The 15,737-nt window shown below is 37.6% G+C and overlaps 4 protein-coding genes and 1 long non-coding RNA gene across 6 annotated transcripts; 3 read left to right on the plus strand and 2 right to left on the minus strand.

Moving 5' to 3' along the window:
* Positions 1–1,032: 1,032 nt before the first annotated feature.
* LOC106454035 lies at positions 1,033–2,739 on the plus strand. Its single transcript, XM_048781561.1, has 6 exons — positions 1,033–1,274; positions 1,450–1,576; positions 1,651–1,938; positions 2,016–2,184; positions 2,304–2,335; positions 2,428–2,739. Exons 1-6 carry the CDS (start codon positions 1,033–1,035, stop codon positions 2,737–2,739), a joined length of 1,170 nt encoding a protein of 389 aa, XP_048637518.1.
* Positions 2,740–4,182: 1,443 nt separating this feature from the next.
* On the plus strand, positions 4,183–6,313 carry LOC106350176. The gene is made up of 4 exons (XR_007314289.1): positions 4,183–5,108; positions 5,176–5,435; positions 5,528–5,667; positions 5,747–6,313. It is a non-coding gene; the product is annotated as an uncharacterized LOC106350176 (long non-coding RNA).
* Positions 6,314–7,831: 1,518 nt separating this feature from the next.
* On the plus strand, positions 7,832–9,406 carry LOC106347528 (zinc finger protein ZAT8-like). Its single transcript, XM_022687456.2, has one exon. It carries the CDS (start codon positions 8,527–8,529, stop codon positions 9,145–9,147), a length of 621 nt encoding a protein of 206 aa, XP_022543177.2. The 5' UTR covers positions 7,832–8,526; the 3' UTR covers positions 9,148–9,406.
* A 142-nt stretch (positions 9,407–9,548) lies between these two features.
* Positions 9,549–11,272, minus strand: LOC106347527 (ras-related protein RABE1c-like). Of its 2 annotated transcripts, none has more exons than XM_013787091.3 (9): positions 11,084–11,272; positions 10,921–10,999; positions 10,683–10,755; positions 10,501–10,601; positions 10,346–10,411; positions 10,168–10,265; positions 10,023–10,085; positions 9,861–9,953; positions 9,549–9,780 (listed from the first exon to the last, which is right to left on the minus strand). In XM_013787091.3, exons 2-9 carry the CDS (start codon positions 10,991–10,993, stop codon positions 9,697–9,699), a joined length of 651 nt encoding a protein of 216 aa, XP_013642545.1. In that variant the 5' UTR covers positions 10,994–10,999; positions 11,084–11,272; the 3' UTR covers positions 9,549–9,696. The 2 variants fall into 2 exon arrangements, with proteins under 2 accessions (XP_013642545.1, XP_013642544.1); XM_013787090.3 differs by having other exon boundaries at positions 11,093–11,254.
* Positions 11,273–12,379: 1,107 nt separating this feature from the next.
* LOC106350174 (40S ribosomal protein S15a-1-like) lies at positions 12,380–14,228 on the minus strand. The gene is made up of 3 exons (XM_048734784.1): positions 13,558–14,228; positions 13,310–13,470; positions 12,380–12,954 (listed from the first exon to the last, which is right to left on the minus strand). The coding sequence occupies exons 1-3, from the start codon at positions 13,691–13,693 to the stop codon at positions 12,829–12,831; spliced, it is 423 nt and encodes a 140-aa protein (XP_048590741.1). The 5' UTR covers positions 13,694–14,228; the 3' UTR covers positions 12,380–12,828.
* Between the last annotated feature and the right edge of the window lie 1,509 nt (positions 14,229–15,737).

A 15,737-nucleotide genomic window follows, 5' to 3' on the forward strand; every position in this document is an offset into this window, starting at 1 on the left:
TGTAAGGTTGTAAAATAAGTTGTAAGGTTGAAAAATAAGTTGTAAGGTTGTGAAATATATTGTGAGATGTAAAATAAATGGTAAGGTTGTAAAATATATGGTTTAAACAAATATTGTAAGGTTTTAAAATAGATTGTAAGATTTTTGGAATATGTATGTAAGTTGTTGTGTGAGTATAAGGTTGAGGGAAAGGGTTTAAGGATTATAGTTTAGGTGTTAGATGTTCGTGGTTTCGGGTTTTGAAATAAGCCACGCTTATTTCGTGGCTTTTTAGTGGCTATGTGAAAATTGGAAAAAACCAATTGGTTTGCCTCCAATGTATTTGGTTCTGGCTCCAATTATTTTTAGTTTCGCGGTTTATATTAAAAATAGCCACTACATTTTTGTGGCATTGTCGTGGCTAATTGGAAATTTTGGTTTGCCAATTGGTTTGCCTCCAATTTATTCGGTTGTGGCTCCAATTATTTGACATTTCGTGGTTAATGCTAAAACCAAACCACGATCTGCCACGCTGTTTTCGTGGCTCTGCTGAAAGAGTTTATATCGGTTTTCCTCTTGCTTCTAACACTTAGCACAGAAGAGAAACCGAAACTCTCTCTCGACTCGCGACTGACGAAACGCGTCGTCTTCTCCGGTTTCAAGTCTCCCATTCCAAGCGTCACCGTCTCCCATTCCAAGCGTCACCGTCTCCCGTCTCTCATTTCTCAAGGTAACCTCTTTCTCTCCTCCGCTAAATCAGAAATCTTAGGATCCCGAATCGATTAGATGTTCTAGGGTTTTGATTTCTTCGCTTCTGTGTGTGTTTCGATTTCACATGCAATTTAAGGTTTCGATTTCGTTCCAATCTAGGGTTTTGATTTCGTTCCAAACTTGGGTTTCGATTAGGGGTTTTGTCTCTGTCTAGTTAGTGTTCTTGTGACCAAAAAAATTGTCTAAATTTCTCATGTTCTTCTCTCTGTCTCTTTTGTTTCGCTTTGTCTCTGTTTATATTTGTTTGTATACTAATGTTTCTTTGTCATTGGTTGTTAACAGATGAACTCACCAAGAGTACCTCCTCCTATGCCTCCTGGTGCTACTGGACCGGCTTCTATGCCTCCTGGTGCTACTGGACCGGCTTCTATGCCTCCTGGTGCTACTGGACCGGCTTCGAACCGTGCTGCTTCCTCTTCTCGTTCCAATAGCTACCCGCGGATGACTCTCAATGCCATGCTCAATTCACCTGCTAGGCTAGCACAGCCTCATCTCCATCCAGATAAAATCAATGGAGCTTTATGGTAAGATTACATTTGGTCTCCATCTCTTTCTTAGACTAAAATAGTTTATGTTAATTGTTTTATGGCTGTGATTGCTTAGGATAGTTTCTGTTTAGGATTGTTAGCGATGATTGTTTATTTTTTAGGATTTTTTGTGATGTATTGTTTCTGTTACTGATGTTGGTTATCGATTTAGGTTTGGTATTGACCCATGTGTCAACTCTTTCATTCGGGCAACTTGGCAAGCGTACTACATGGGGCCTTGGAAGAGTTGGAGGACGGTTCCTGATGAAAGGAGGGAATCATGGTGGCAAACCTTTGTGGTAAGTGACTAGTATACATTGTATATGCTGTTAACATGTTTTAAAATCGCTAACTGTTTTTCTTTCTTTTGTAGCAAAATTTCTATTGGGACCCTGAGTTTAATGACTTAGTCTACGGTCTTTGGAAGAAAGAAACGTGGACAACCATTGGTGAAAGGATAAGCAAGAAGAAGAGGCAACATAAGAAGCCAAAGTACATCAATGAAGCTGACTGGACTCTCCTGTTAGAGTATTGGGCGACCGAGGCAGCTAAAAAGAAGAGCAAGAAGGCTGCAAAATCTCGCAAGTCTGATCCTGTGGGTAAAGGCTGCCACAAGCATAATGCAGGACCTCGGTCTTTTGCAAGGATTGAGTATAACATGGTATCTTTCCATGTCTATACTCTTAATAATGTTCTTTTTTTTTTCTAATCTACTGTAATTATTTTCCTTTTGTGCAGATGGTGGCTTCTGGTACTAATGAGAGGCCATCATTCACCGACCTAGTTAGGGCGACACACACCAGACCAGATGGAACTTTTGTGGACTACCGTGCTGAAGAGTTGGTTACTCAAGCCGAGATGGAAGCCACACAACTCTCTAACACTGACGGATCACCCGGGAGTCCAAGTGCATCATCTACTCCTTCTCGCCTCAAGATAAACAAAGCTTATCTCTAAAGGTATCTTTCATACACTAGGTTTCAGTTGTTTTATGTTCTGATTTGTATGTGGATTTGGATGACTTAGAGCTGCTTAAGAATGTGGTTGGTTATTTGCGGGTAGAATTAGATATGACTTAGAGCTGTGCATGTTCTGTTTATTTACAGTGAAGAAAGCTTTTATTAAAATTGTTTTCTGTTATGTTCAACAGAATGCTAAGGGTAAGAGGGGGCATGTTTATGGACTCGGCAGTGCCCAATACAGGGAGCAAGCACCTTCTTCACGCGTCCCTAATGGTCTTGCGCGCAACCTGGAGCTGGAGATGCGGGTGGGAGGTCTTGAGACAAGCCTCCAAAGTGTGAGGGAGGACGTGTCTGAGGTGAAGCAGGATGTGTCCGAGATGAAGCAGGAGTTTGCATCAACAAGAGATGCAATCAATCAGCTCCTCCAAATGCTTCGTCCCCCACAAGCACCTACTGAACAGACTTATGCTCAGCCCCAAGTCCCAACTCCTCAGCCCTAAGTAGGTTCATGTCTTCTCTTTTGTAACAAAGCTCATCAAACTCTAGCTCATCTTTTGTAGAGTCTTCTTAGACTCTTTAAAACTCTTCTTCCTTGTATAATTATCTAAGTTTGTGTAATATTGAACCTACTCTTTTATATATATGCAATTTCTGTTTTAATTATATGTGCAATGTTTTAATATTTGAATGAAAATATAAAATTTTGAATTTGGAAAATTAAAACAAATCAAAGAAGAAAACCATTTACAAAAATGGTTATTAACGTGGCTAACCAATACCACGTTTATAAAAAAAAAAATCGTGGCTTTTTAAAGCCACGAATACATAGTGGCAAAACCGTGGTAACGACAGCCACTTTAAATAAGTTGTAAAACCGTGGCTATTATAGCCACTAAAACTAGCAACGCTAAAGGAGTTATTAGCGTGGCTATTTAAGCCACGAAAAGAAGCGTGGGAAAAGCGTGGCTAATAGCCACGAAAAGCCACGGTTTAGTTCCAGCCACGAGGCTATAGCCACGGTAATTCTCCTTTCCAAAACCGTGACTCTTTTCTCCCAAGCCACGAATTTCTCCTCTATAGCCACAGAGTTGTAGTGGCTATGCGAAAGTTTTTTACTATTGTATATTAATTTTCGGTTGAGAAGAGGAAGAAACTCTGAAAGGATAATGAATTTGCAAGTGTCTGATTGACCTGGACCAGGGCAGGCTATCAAGCCCATAAAAATCCTAAAATGAAGTGCAATTATAAAAGAAAACCCTAAACTAGTGAGGGGAAGTCGTGGCTTTTATTTTAGGGGATTTGCATTAGATAGCAAAAATATAGAAGATAATTAGGTAGATGGATAAGACACTGTACTTTTTTTAGGTAATACCAAGACTGTCCTTATTTCCATACAAAAAGCAAAGCATAGTACATGTTACACGTCAGACGTGATTACTTAAAACAGGCGGTTGCACACAAAAAATGTCAATAATGCAAAGAATCAAGACTTTCTTTCTCTTTTATGCAAAAAAAACTAAAGGAATCTGTAATAATATTATTCCCCGAATCATGTCGATTCCAAGTCACCGTCATTAAAATTGGTCTCTTTTCTCTCCTTATTACAACGACCTTTGTTGTTTCTTTCATGTGTGTAATAACGAACATGTCCCCTGTTTCTTATGTTTTCTTCAAGCAAAGTTCGTTTCTTTTCTTTCACTTTTGCTTTTGATTTTTTTTCTCCTAACGAAAGAAAAAGTTTCAGATTCAATTCCCGGTTCCTCCAAACAACCTACGGGAATAGGTGAGTACGAGAATCGTAAGATAAGAGAAAAAATGTTCGCAAATCTCAGCCATTACTCATCTCCACCGGGATCACCTAACAAAGTCTCTGTAAGTCGACAAAAATAGTATTCAGACAATTATACTCGAATCCGGTTTCTATACTTTGTACGCGGTTTTTATGTATATACTCAAATCTGGTTTCTATTAGTTGTACCCGGTTTTTATGTATAGGCAACTATGGTTTCTTTATCTTGTACCCGGTTTATGATGTTTACATATTTTGACCTCCAAGTTTCGGACGCCCATGTGAATGAAGAAACCTATTCGGTATGAAGGTGTGATCGGATACGTTATGAACAGTGACACGAATCACAGTTGCAACAAATCTTCTCTTCTCCTCTTCGAAAATATCTTATCCTCACCGAAAATATCTTCTCCTCTTCTCTTCACTTCTCCTCTATGAAAATATCTTATAACTCTTCTCTCACCAATTTGGAAAAATATAACCGATTTTATACACTTGTTTACTTTTTCAATAGGTTCAAAAATAAAACTGATAAATGGTCATAACTGTCGGTTGCAGGTTACTTGTATTATTCAATCACGTGTGGTTTCGAGGACAGAATCAGAAAGAGATGCGCTAAATGACAAGATTCTCAAATTATTAAAAAGTTTGCATAGATCTGCAATTACCACGCCAAATTTTGATATTGAGCTAAATAGGCCTTTATTTTATCTATACCTCTTATCTCTCCGTCGGCGTTTGCAGACCGGAGGTGGGTGATTTTCAGTCTGTTTAATTTGTTTGCCTCAGTGTTGAACTATGTTAGGCTTAGAAGAGAAAGAGATGATGATGAAGAAGGTGAGGAAGGCGACGCCAGAGTTGGCGACTCTAAAACGATCGTGTGGTGGGACATGGACAGCTGTCCGCTCCCAAATGGTTATGAGCCAAGTCGAGTCGGTCCGAGAATAGACACGGAGTTGAAGAATCAAGGTTACAATGGTCCGCTCACCATAATTGGCATTGGTAACCTGGAAGGAGTCCCTCATGACTTTCTGATAGCGCTCTCTTCTGGTGGAGTCGTTATTAAACAGCTTCCACTAGGTAAAAAATCAATCTCTCAAAAAAAATTTGAAAAAATCAGAGGTTTAGACTCTCAACTGGCATTCAGGATCCGACATGATGAGCTGTGTGCGCCGTGCTTTGTTTTCGAGAGAACCTCGTTTTGAACCTCGTCAATGATGCTCATAACTGCCGTCCATGCCGAGCTATTGGAAGATGTCATTTGCGTGTTTTTTAATTGTGGCCCCCGTTACAATCTTCTGCTGGCTTTTCCAGCCGTTACCGAACATGCAGACCCAGAGCCTCCAACCCTACTAGTCGACAACTTTGGTGGAGAGTGGGTCTGGGATAGGCTTGGCTTACTGAAAGGTTGTTTTGTCTTCTCCCTCTCTATCTCTCTCTCTCTACCTCTACACCACCAAATTATTATTAGTTATGCTGTTGTTGTTTCTCCCCTACAGATCCAGGGTCTCCCAACTATGATACCAGAAGACAGGACACAGGCTGTGAATCGCATTGTTGCGGATTATGCGACGATTTTTCTTCCGACAGCTTTGATGATTTCAAAGCCCACTTCGACAGTCCCCAACATGCAGATAAGGTAAAGCATTCTTGCCTCCTCTAAATTTAAGTACAATTTTTCATCCTCTTATCTCCCCCGTTTTTCCTTTTCATTATAGATGCATGAGTATCTTAGTTACCTTGCGGGGAGGTTTAATCGGGTCTTAGAAAATTTTGAGTCCGCCGTTAGGCTTGAAGAGGCAAGTTTTTCTTCTTTTCTTCTTCTTCATTCTTATTATAATACCAGAGTTGTTTTTTCACATAGAGATAATATCTAATCTCTGACTCCTACTGTTTCAGTCTTATCTTGCAAAAGTGGAGGCAAAAAGGCGAGAGTTTGTAACGTGGTTCGGCTTGTATGATTCTGATGATGAGGATGATACTCCCAAGCCTCAGAAGGCAAGTTAGAGTTTCTTTTTTTTTTTAAATACATAAATATAAATCTTTTTCTCCATAAAACAACTCGTCAGCTCTACTCATTATTTTGTACAGTCCAAAAGGAGCCGCTTGACGAAGCCTAACTTGGCAAGTTTTTTTCTTAACCAAACATTCTTTACTTTCTTAATCAAAACCTGATTTCTCATTAACAACTGTATGATTGCAGGGGAAAAAATTCAAGGCCGCCCTTCTTTGCAAGGCTTCCTCTCTTAAGAAGAAGGCTACTGCCAAGCCCAAGAAGCCATCAAAGGCAAGTTTTTCTAACAAATCTACTGATTTCTCATTAACGACTTTGACTTGCAAAGACATTTTACATCTCTCTTTTCCCTTGGTTGTTTGCAGTCAAAAAGGTTGGCTATTGCAGAAGAAGCTGAGTGTTCCCTTCCAAAGAATGCTGCTACTACCATGTCCTCTTAAACATTTTCCTGCCTTGTCTCTTTGTTGTTGTTTTTAACTTTATGCTAGCTAAATACTTTTTTAAATTTCATCCATCCGTATTACTGCATTGTTTATTTGCTTCCATATATAAAATTTTAATGGGTTCGCGAATTGGGCTTTTGCCCGACATAATACAGTAAATTAAAGAATAATGGTCAAAAAATTGTATAAAAGGGCTTCGAACCAGAGAAAAGGTGGGGTCAATGAACTAAAAACAGACCAAACAAGCCGACGAACTTTCAGCCAACAACATGGTTGCGATATATATATATTTAACCTCCGTATGCGCCTCTGAAGCTATAAGAAGAGGTGATAACAATGTTTGCATACCTGATCCGGATTGGCGGTTGATTCATTACGTACTGCTTATAAAAAAAAAAGATAATAAGCCCATAGAAAGTTTATATACTCATGGAATGGTCTTTCATTTATGGAGACAACGTAACAACGTACTACACAACAACGTTCATCTCTCTCCTCTACAAGTGTTTAAGCTCATGGACAGAGACATCAGGAATGCCATCACTGCGAGACAGCACAAGAGGAACTTTCGAGGCCTCATGTGCCTTTGGATTAGATGAGTTCTTCTTCTGATTCCATAAGTACTGACTTTCTTGTTTTTTATCTAATTTTTGTTAAGAAATAAGTGTGTAAAAGTCTTAGCTTGTTTAGGACAAACTTTTCATTTAGTTAAATGATATTTACAGTTTAACAAAAAAAAAAGTTTATATAAAGTTAAGTTTTAAGAAACCCTAAATGGTACGTACTGCTTATATATCTACCTCTGTCGGCGTTTCAAATCCAACGTTTCAAACCTTAAAGTGATGATTGTTTGCATGGTTTTTAGATTTTAGTTTTTGGTTTTTGGATTTTAGTTTTTAGTTTTTAGATTTTGGTTTTAGTTTTTAGTTTTTGAATTTTCTGTAGATTTTAGTTTTTCAAAAAGCTTGATTGGTGACATTAGATTTGGTTTTTGTGTTTTTGAAATAAATTATATTATAAATATAAAAATTTTCTTCTAAAAACCATTAAAAACAAAAAAAATTATTATCACTAAAATAAATAAAATTATATTAAAAGTTTATAAAATATATTATCGAATAAAAACTAATAGCTATATTTAAAATAACTTTAATTATATATCTTCAAAACAATTAATAGCTAATATAGTAAAAAAAAAATAAAAAAAAATTAAATTTAAAATATGGTAAAAATAGAATGACTATTTAATAAATATATAATTCTTATAATTAGCAGTTATAATTAATTTAATAGTATGAAATATTATTTACATAATTATAAAACTAATTTAGCTAAACAAAACTCCAATAACTTAATTTTAAAAAAATATTTTTGTGGAACTCGAAATTACATGAATATAATCATCCACCATTTTTCATTCTGAATAAATTATAATTTTATTTTTCATTTTTTTCATTTTAGTGATTTATTGGATAGTTTAATTGATAACATAATGGTAAACAAATGTGTGGGAGTTGAGAAAGGAGATAAACATGGAATAACTATAAAAAAATTAAAAATAAAAGATTGTAAAAGAAAATAATGAATAAAAGAACTTACGTTGGTCTCAATTCAAAAAAACATAGCGCTTTGGCTTTTGTGTATAGGTGGTTATTTGAAAAACTAGTTTCATTTTAGGGAATCATTTTTTCCAAAATCTTGATCAGCAAAAAAAATAGTTTTTCAAAAACAAAAGTCATAAAGCATTTCAAAAACTAAAAACAATCAAGCTCCAAACGTAGATTTCCATTTTTTAAGGAATGACTAGCTTTAGTTGACAAAAAAAAGGAATGACTAGTTTCATTTTATCGATGACGGTGAATTACAAGAATACCACTTTCACTAGCTTGCAGACCAAGTCATTTTCTTTAACTAATAATATTTTTACACACCCGACCTTGTTCCCCTATAAATACCAAACCACCACAAGTGAAACAACACAAACTACAAAGAGAAACACACAAAAGTGAAGTCAGTCAAATCCAATTCAAAACAATCAACCATGGTTGCAAGAAGTGAGAATCTTGATCGGACGGTGGAAAATAGAGCGCAGGATAGCAAGAAACTTGATCGGACTGTGGAAGGTACGGCGGGGAATAACGAGAAACTTGATCGGACGGTGGAAGGTAAGGCGGCGAACTGTCTGATGCTGTTATCAAGAATTGGGGAAAACGGCGGAGGAGGCCGAGAGAGTCGTGTTTACAGATGCAAAACGTGTATGAAAGAGTTCTCATCGTTCCAATCTTTAGGAGGCCATCGCGCAAGCCACAATAAACACGTTGACAACAGCAGCAGCGACGAACAGTCGTCACTTTTTTCGGGATCCATCGCTAAGACCAAGAGGAAGACCACGAACACAACAAGGTCGCATCGTTGTCCGATATGTGGCGTGGAGTTTCCGATAGGACAGGCTCTTGGTGGTCACATGAGGAAGCATAGGAACGAGGAAGAGGCTAGCGGCGCGTTGGTTACACGCTCTTTTTTCCCTGAGGCGGCGACTTCGATGATTACGACATTCAAGAAATCGAGTAGTGGGAAAAGAGTTGCGTGTTTTGACTTGGGGCCAGATTCTGTGGAGAGTAGCATCAATTTGAACTTGGAGTTAGGAAGTAGCATGTACTGATTTTCCATATTCATCTACTGTAGTTGCTATTCCTTAGTTTTATAGAGTAAGCTAGCATCTTGATTTTGCATAGAGTCGTTGTATATGGGATATGATTTTACATGAAAGCTCGCAGGGTTGAGATATGAATGTTGCAGTAGTTTTGAAACTAGAATATAACTATTGTGACAGGTCTAGTTGTTATGGTTAACCACAACCGAATTTGAAAAGTTTCATGATCACTGACAATTCAGAACAGATGTTTGTATTTGGGAAAAGCTACTGCGTAATCAAATATAGTTGTTTGTTGGAATAAAAAAGAATAGCATGCATTTTCTGAATCTGTCGCTTTAGTGGTTTTGTATTGGTTATGCATATTGTAAAAATATAACTAGACAACTCTTAGAAGTTTAGAGATCAAATAAAAAGAGCAAAGCAATAGGAAAAGGCAATTTAGAACGAATCAGACATGTTTGAGGATAAAACATAAAAAAAATTACAGAAGCACGCACCCAGCGACATTTTAGTTTTTGTTTTTTACTTGAAAACTTCAGTTTATATAATTTGTCTTTAACTTCCACAGCATGCAGACTTCTGTGTGGCCTGCGCAGCTCCAGCTGCCTGGTCAGTTTGGCTTATCCTGATCGTCGCAGGCTGCAATCAGAGGAACAAAATATGTAAGAATGCGTTGTCAGATGCAGAGAGATGTGAAAAAGGGAGAGATGTAAACAAACCTCAGCCCTGGAGTCAGTGTCAGAAAGCCTCTGCTTTATGTCCCTCCCGATGGAGAAGAAAACTTCTTCCACGTTTAGGTTTGTCTTAGCACTCTGCAGCAATATACAGAGAGATGTAAGCAATGAACCGATAGAAAAGTGAAGATTGAGTGAGAGACTTACAGTTTCAAAGAACTTAATTCCGTACTCATCAGCAAGAGCCTGACCCTTTGCTGTAGGAACCGCCTGTGGTGATGAAACTGTTATTAACTCAAAATAGTGAATTGAGGAGTGGAGGGGAAGTGGGGGATGATCAGATCATCATTACCCTCTTGCTTTCGTCCATGTCAGCCTTGTTCCCAACCAAGATCTTGTTAACATTATCTGACGCATGCTGTTCAATATTACGAATCCAGTTCCTAATGTCTGCAATAATATCAACAATCTTGAGTGTAAAAGCAGAGATGATCATTTGGTTAACAGAATTGGGGGAGGGGGGCTTTTACTGTTGAAGGAGGACTCGTCAGTGACATCATAGACCAACAAAATGCCCATCGCCCCACGGTAATAAGCTGTCAAAATGCAAAACTGGAAAATTAAAAAATGTGATCAAGAAAATCTTTAAATTGGTGTTAAAGGAACAGATGCGGAAGTCACTGACCGGTGGTGATGGTGCGGAAACGTTCTTGACCAGCAGTGTCCCAAATCTGGAGCTTGATACGTTTGCCATCAAGCTCAATGGTTCTGATCTTAAAGTCAATGCTACATCAACAAAAAAAGAAGACTCCATGAGATTAAACACATAGTAGATGATCAATAGGTTTAGCTTCTCAAAAGACAAACCCAATGGTGGTGATGAAGCTAGTGGTGAAGGAGCCATCAGAGAAACGTAGAAGCAGACAACTCTTACCCACACCTGCAAAATTAAAAATAAAAATAAAAAGAACGAATCATAAATTTCAGAGATCCCTAACAAACAAATCTAATCGGAAAAAAAAACTTGTGTGATCAGACGAATGAGAGTCATCACTAATTAGATCGAATCCATAGAAACTTGGGAGGAGAATCAGAGATGACATACCGCTATCTCCGATCAGAAGAAGCTTGATGAGATAGTCGTAATCAGCTCTGGCCCTAGCAGGTGGAGCAGCCATCGGATTCTAAACAAAACTCAGAGATCAAACCATGTTTCATCGATAAACGAAATACTTCAGAATAACCAAATCGTAGAAGAAAACACGTACCTACAGTACCGGATCAAAGGAAACAGAGACGAAACCGATGTAATCGGAGCAAAGGATTTGAAGGACGGCTAAAATGCGCCCAACTCCCGATTTAGATTCCTCTTTTCCCCCGCTTCTTCGCTGTGTACGATAGGATACCACGCGCACGTTAAAAGGAACGATGAAGCCCACGAAGCCTTATGGGCCCTTTTATTAATATATCCAAATCACCAACTTGTCTTCATCTCAATTGCCTCCCCCCCCCCCCCGAGCTGCCATGTGTCGCCCCGTCTATGGCTAGTCTCTAAAGTGATGGACTGGCATACATACATCTTTGAATACAATGAATATATATTGGAAAGTAAATTGCAACAATCATAATAGTTGGGAAAGAAATAACGTCTTTATTTCCAAAAAAATAACTAAAGATTATTTAACTGAACGTTTACCTGCGTAATACTAGGCTGTGTAATTTTCATAATTCACATTTTACTAAACAAAATGTATTGGTTTCTCACATTTCATTACGGCTTTAGCTAAAATTTTAATTTTGCAACTTCTTTGTCAACAACTTTGAACTTTTCTAACACACATAAAGTCAGAATGTGGACGTTTGATCCAACTGTCTGGTCTTTTTCCGTTTTGGAAGTTTCCAACCGACATTCAACATGAAATGTAGAAATTTCTTGATTCTAGACTATGAAGATGAAATTTGTACAACCATTTGGATTATATTTGTCAACTCAAAGAATGTATTTTGATTAGCTTTGTAGATAACAATGTTAAATATCTCTTAGTCAAAAAAAAAAAAAAAACAATGTTAAATATCTGCTACATCCAAATGACTGAACACCACATATCAAATATACCAAAAAACCTGTCATTAAAGTATTTAATTTACACAATTTCACTAAATTAATTTATTAGAACACATACAAAATTATATTAATTGATATCACTTTAGACAATAATAATTTTTATTTAAGAACCGTTTATTGTTAATAATTATTAAAATAATCGCTTCAAAATCTTGGAAAAAACTCTTAAATCTCTAATTTCTTATAACTCTTAAATAATCGTTTTCTAATTATGGATTTCTTTCAAGACTCTCCTCGATATTATTTTTTTTTGTCAAACAAGTTAATCTGATTTCAATTTCAGTTTTTGGGCTTTATGGTTGGGAAACTTCAATTAAATTGATTCGTATTTGTTTTTTGTTTGGATTCATTAATTCAATGCCAATGGATTTATTAATTCAATAATATCCCTTGTTGTATTTCTTTTCGACAACTCGCTGTTATATTTCAAAACAATATAAAAAAACAGTTTGAAATTCAGTTAATCATTTAAAGTCTCCAACGGAATAGAAATCTGGAGTTTTGTCATCACACAAGTTCAATCGTGTATGAGATTTAAGGACTACAAATTTAACGAATCGGAGTTTTTTTATGTTCGAAAACGTCTCAGCATGTTTAACTTCGAGTAATGTTTAGTAAGCAGAATTAGAGGTTTGATCTAAATAAAATCTAGCTTAGTTAGCACAATAAAAATTCTTATGTTTTTGAATTAACAAACAAGATATACCTTTTTCCCAAATTGTGCTATTTCAATGTTCTAATAACCATTTTCTCATATTTCAACGTTGAGTAATGCCTAACGAACTCAAAAACCGAAATAAATTTGTCTATTTCTCCTATAAGCGTCTAACGCATCTGAGTTCATAAAGAGCAATCGACGAGTCGAAAAAACAGTGAAATACAACCCGATTAAACAAGAAGTCGTGAAGCTGCTGCATCAGTAAAAAAAGCCAAGAACTTGCCACCCACATTCTTTCTCCTTGCTTCTTCGTGATCCATGATTCCAGCAGATGTAGTCAGGACAATGTAACCAAACTGCACAAAGAACATGGGGTCAATCACTTGTCATATTACAAGATCAAGGAGTATGAGTCTTAAGACTCGATTAAACCCTTAACAGGAACAGCAAAATTGACCAAGCGAATTGATATAAACAGTTTATTCACGATGTGGGATCTTTCCTTCCGATTTGAAGTAATAAAGAGTACTTTCAAGAGGAGGCATAGAAAAGATACAGAATCGATTTACGCCCGCAACGGAACAAGAACAGCATGAGACTTGCTGCTCTGATCTCTCATAGGCATTAACTATATGCTAGTGGTAGTATTTTGAACACAAAAAAAATAGAGCGTAAAATGCAAACAATATTGTCTATAGACAAACAACGAACCTGACGGGAAGGAAGAAGACGAGCGGTCCAACCCTCAATCTCCTTGACACCAACATCAAAACGAGGACTGATAACACCACACTTGTTCAGCCTTCCATTAAGCTCAACGACGATCTTACGAGACCTGTGGTCATCAACATACTCAAACTCCCCAATGTAACCTACCAATCAAAAGAGTTGGAACAAAACATCATTACACATGAAACTATTATAGCAAGGTTAAAAAAGAAGCAAGGAAACTACCATACCGTGCTTTTGCATGACGATAATTAGGAACTTGATGATGACTTTGGAAGAAAGCCTGATCATAACCTGCCTCTTTCCCCTCTTCTCCGCATTGTACATGCTCTTCAGAGCGTCGTTTAGGACACTGATTCTCACCATTCTTCAAACTGCAAATCAGAAAGAGAGAGAAAAATTGAGCTTAGCAACGAATCTTTGTAAATGATATTGGCATTTCCGAATACAAACTTCATAAGATAAAGAACAAGTATTGGTCAAAAAAAAAGATAAAGAACAAGTAAACATCAATTCAAGCATTGTTACGAGAATTTGATCCAAAAGGCAATATATATCAAATCAAGAAAGTCGTTTTTGTTTATTTGAAATTTCTGACCTTGAGATTGAAGTAGCAGCCGCGCCGACGCCTCTCGTTAGTCTGGAAGTAGAGATAAAAAGAAGAGCTGGAAACTAGGGTTAGGGACATGATCCACTTGGCCTATACTACATATATATTCGGCCCATTGTAGTCCGTTATGGATATCTTTTTCTAACATTTCCCGTTAAGCCTCTCCGCAATCGAATAGTCAATATTAAAACATGGCAAACTTAAGAAACAAAAGATAAACAAAACAATCAAAACAAAACATGGCAACCACAAAAAAATTGACGAATGCAAGTACCTTGAAATCATTTGAAATGAAATCATTTCTGAGGGATACTAAAACTCCTAACATCATTTCATCTCTCTCACTCTCCCCTCCTCTCACAAACACTCGTACTCTCTCAAACTCACCCACACCAAAAATCCCAAAACTTTTTCAATTCTCACCCAAATCAACAAGTTCTTGTTTCTAAATCCAAGCTTTCGCCCCTGTAGTCTATTCCTCACCATCCATTCACCATTTCCTTTCATCCAAAGCAAAGTATTGAGTTTTTAAATTTAAATTCGTAGGTCCATGAACCCTAGAATTTGAAAATCGAAATATGGTCATTTTCTTGCTAGATTGTGGTGAAATAGACTAGGAAAAGTTTATCTATCAAGTTGGGTTGTTGAATTAATGGTGAAATTTAGTTTAACTTGCACTTTGGCAAAATTAGGGTTCAAGGATTTGGGGCTTTTCGAATTTGACCTTAATTGGGTGTGTTTGTGGGTGAACTAGATGTGTTAAGGTGTTACAAGATTGAGAAGTGTAATTATTGCTTTTCACTTGGTCTTTTAGTGCTAAATGTGTGAATTTGTTGCATTGAGTTGAACTTGAGCTTAAATTGCTAGTTCATTTGTTAAGTTCACTTTTGCAACGTTCATTTGTAAAGTCTTGCTCTTCTTAACTTCCATCAACTTATCCTTTTTCAAGTTTTAAATTTTTCAGGTGACAATGGTTAAGAAGACAAAGGGAAAGTTGGAAGCTGAGAGGCAAGAAGCTGAAAGAAAAGAGTCTGCACTAAAAGGGAAAGCTTTAACCTCCGAGCCAACTGGCTTAGGGACGCAGAGGATTGTTCGTCAGCAGACCTTGGCTGCAAGGAAATCGCAAGAACAAGAGAAGAGGGCAGGGAAAAGTGTAGCAGTCCCCACTCATGAGGAGAGTGAAACTGAGAGTGGTGATGAGCAGGCACCTACAAAGAAAGCCAAGATGTCCAAAGGGAAGGCGGTTGATGTTGATCGGGACAGGGCGAAAACTCTTTCTATGGAGGAGCTGTATGATCACTTGATGAATGGGGTCACTTGGACTCCAACCAGGTTCGCCGACTTTGATTTGTTGAAGGAGTTGGGTCTTGAGTCTGATATTGAGGCGATGGTAGGACATTTGAAAATGCCAAAACTCCTCACCATGGCTTACCCTCTCTACAAGGATGTCACTTGTCAGTTATTATCTTCCCTTGTGGTCACTTACCACGACATTGCGCATGTGAGGCAAGGATGGGGCAAAATCAGGTTCAAGGTCAATGGAAGAGAATACAACATGAACTTCAAGGACATTGGGAGAGTCATGGGGTTCCAAGACCTAGAAGACCACTCCCTTCCCAAGTGTGAGAACCTCCCCACCGAGCTTTGGAAGTTGATCACTGGAAACAAACACTCTAACGGTGACAAGAACTCACATATCCGACACCCGTCAGTACGCTACCTCCACATGATGCGCGTCCATGCATTCTACCCACAGAAGCAAGCTGGTAGTGTCACTGAGGAAGTCATGCGACTGCTCTG

Source organism: Brassica napus, chromosome A6 (assembly GCF_020379485.1).
Source record: "Brassica napus cultivar Da-Ae chromosome A6, Da-Ae, whole genome shotgun sequence".
In the NCBI taxonomy this organism is placed as follows: Eukaryota; Viridiplantae; Streptophyta; class Magnoliopsida; order Brassicales; family Brassicaceae; genus Brassica; species Brassica napus.

Bases quoted from the DNA above. Each gene is read 5' to 3' on its own strand.
- LOC106347528 (XM_022687456.2), top strand. From the start codon at position 8,527: ATGGTTGCAAGAAGTGAGAATCTTGATCGGACGGTGGAAAATAGAGCG.
- LOC106347527 (XM_013787091.3), bottom strand. From the start codon at position 10,993: ATGGCTGCTCCACCTGCTAGGGCCAGAGCTGATTACGACTATCTCATC. The intron at 10,266-10,345 runs GTAAAAGCCCCC...ATATTATTGCAG, and splicing joins TGACGAGTCCTCCTTCAACA to ACATTAGGAACTGGATTCGT. The intron at 9,954-10,022 runs GTAAGTCTCTCA...ATATTGCTGCAG, and splicing joins GAATTAAGTTCTTTGAAACT to AGTGCTAAGACAAACCTAAA.
- LOC106350174 (XM_048734784.1), bottom strand. From the start codon at position 13,693: ATGGTGAGAATCAGTGTCCTAAACGACGCTCTGAAGAGCATGTACAAT. The intron at 13,471-13,557 runs GTATGGTAGTTT...TTTGATTGGTAG, and splicing joins TATCGTCATGCAAAAGCACG to GTTACATTGGGGAGTTTGAG. The intron at 12,955-13,309 runs GTTCGTTGTTTG...TTCTTTGTGCAG, and splicing joins GTCTTCTTCCTTCCCGTCAG to TTTGGTTACATTGTCCTGAC.
- LOC106454035 (XM_048781561.1), top strand. From the start codon at position 1,033: ATGAACTCACCAAGAGTACCTCCTCCTATGCCTCCTGGTGCTACTGGA. The intron at 1,939-2,015 runs GTATCTTTCCAT...CCTTTTGTGCAG, and splicing joins CAAGGATTGAGTATAACATG to ATGGTGGCTTCTGGTACTAA. The intron at 2,185-2,303 runs GTGCATCATCTA...TGGATGACTTAG, and splicing joins CGGATCACCCGGGAGTCCAA to AGCTGCTTAAGAATGTGGTT.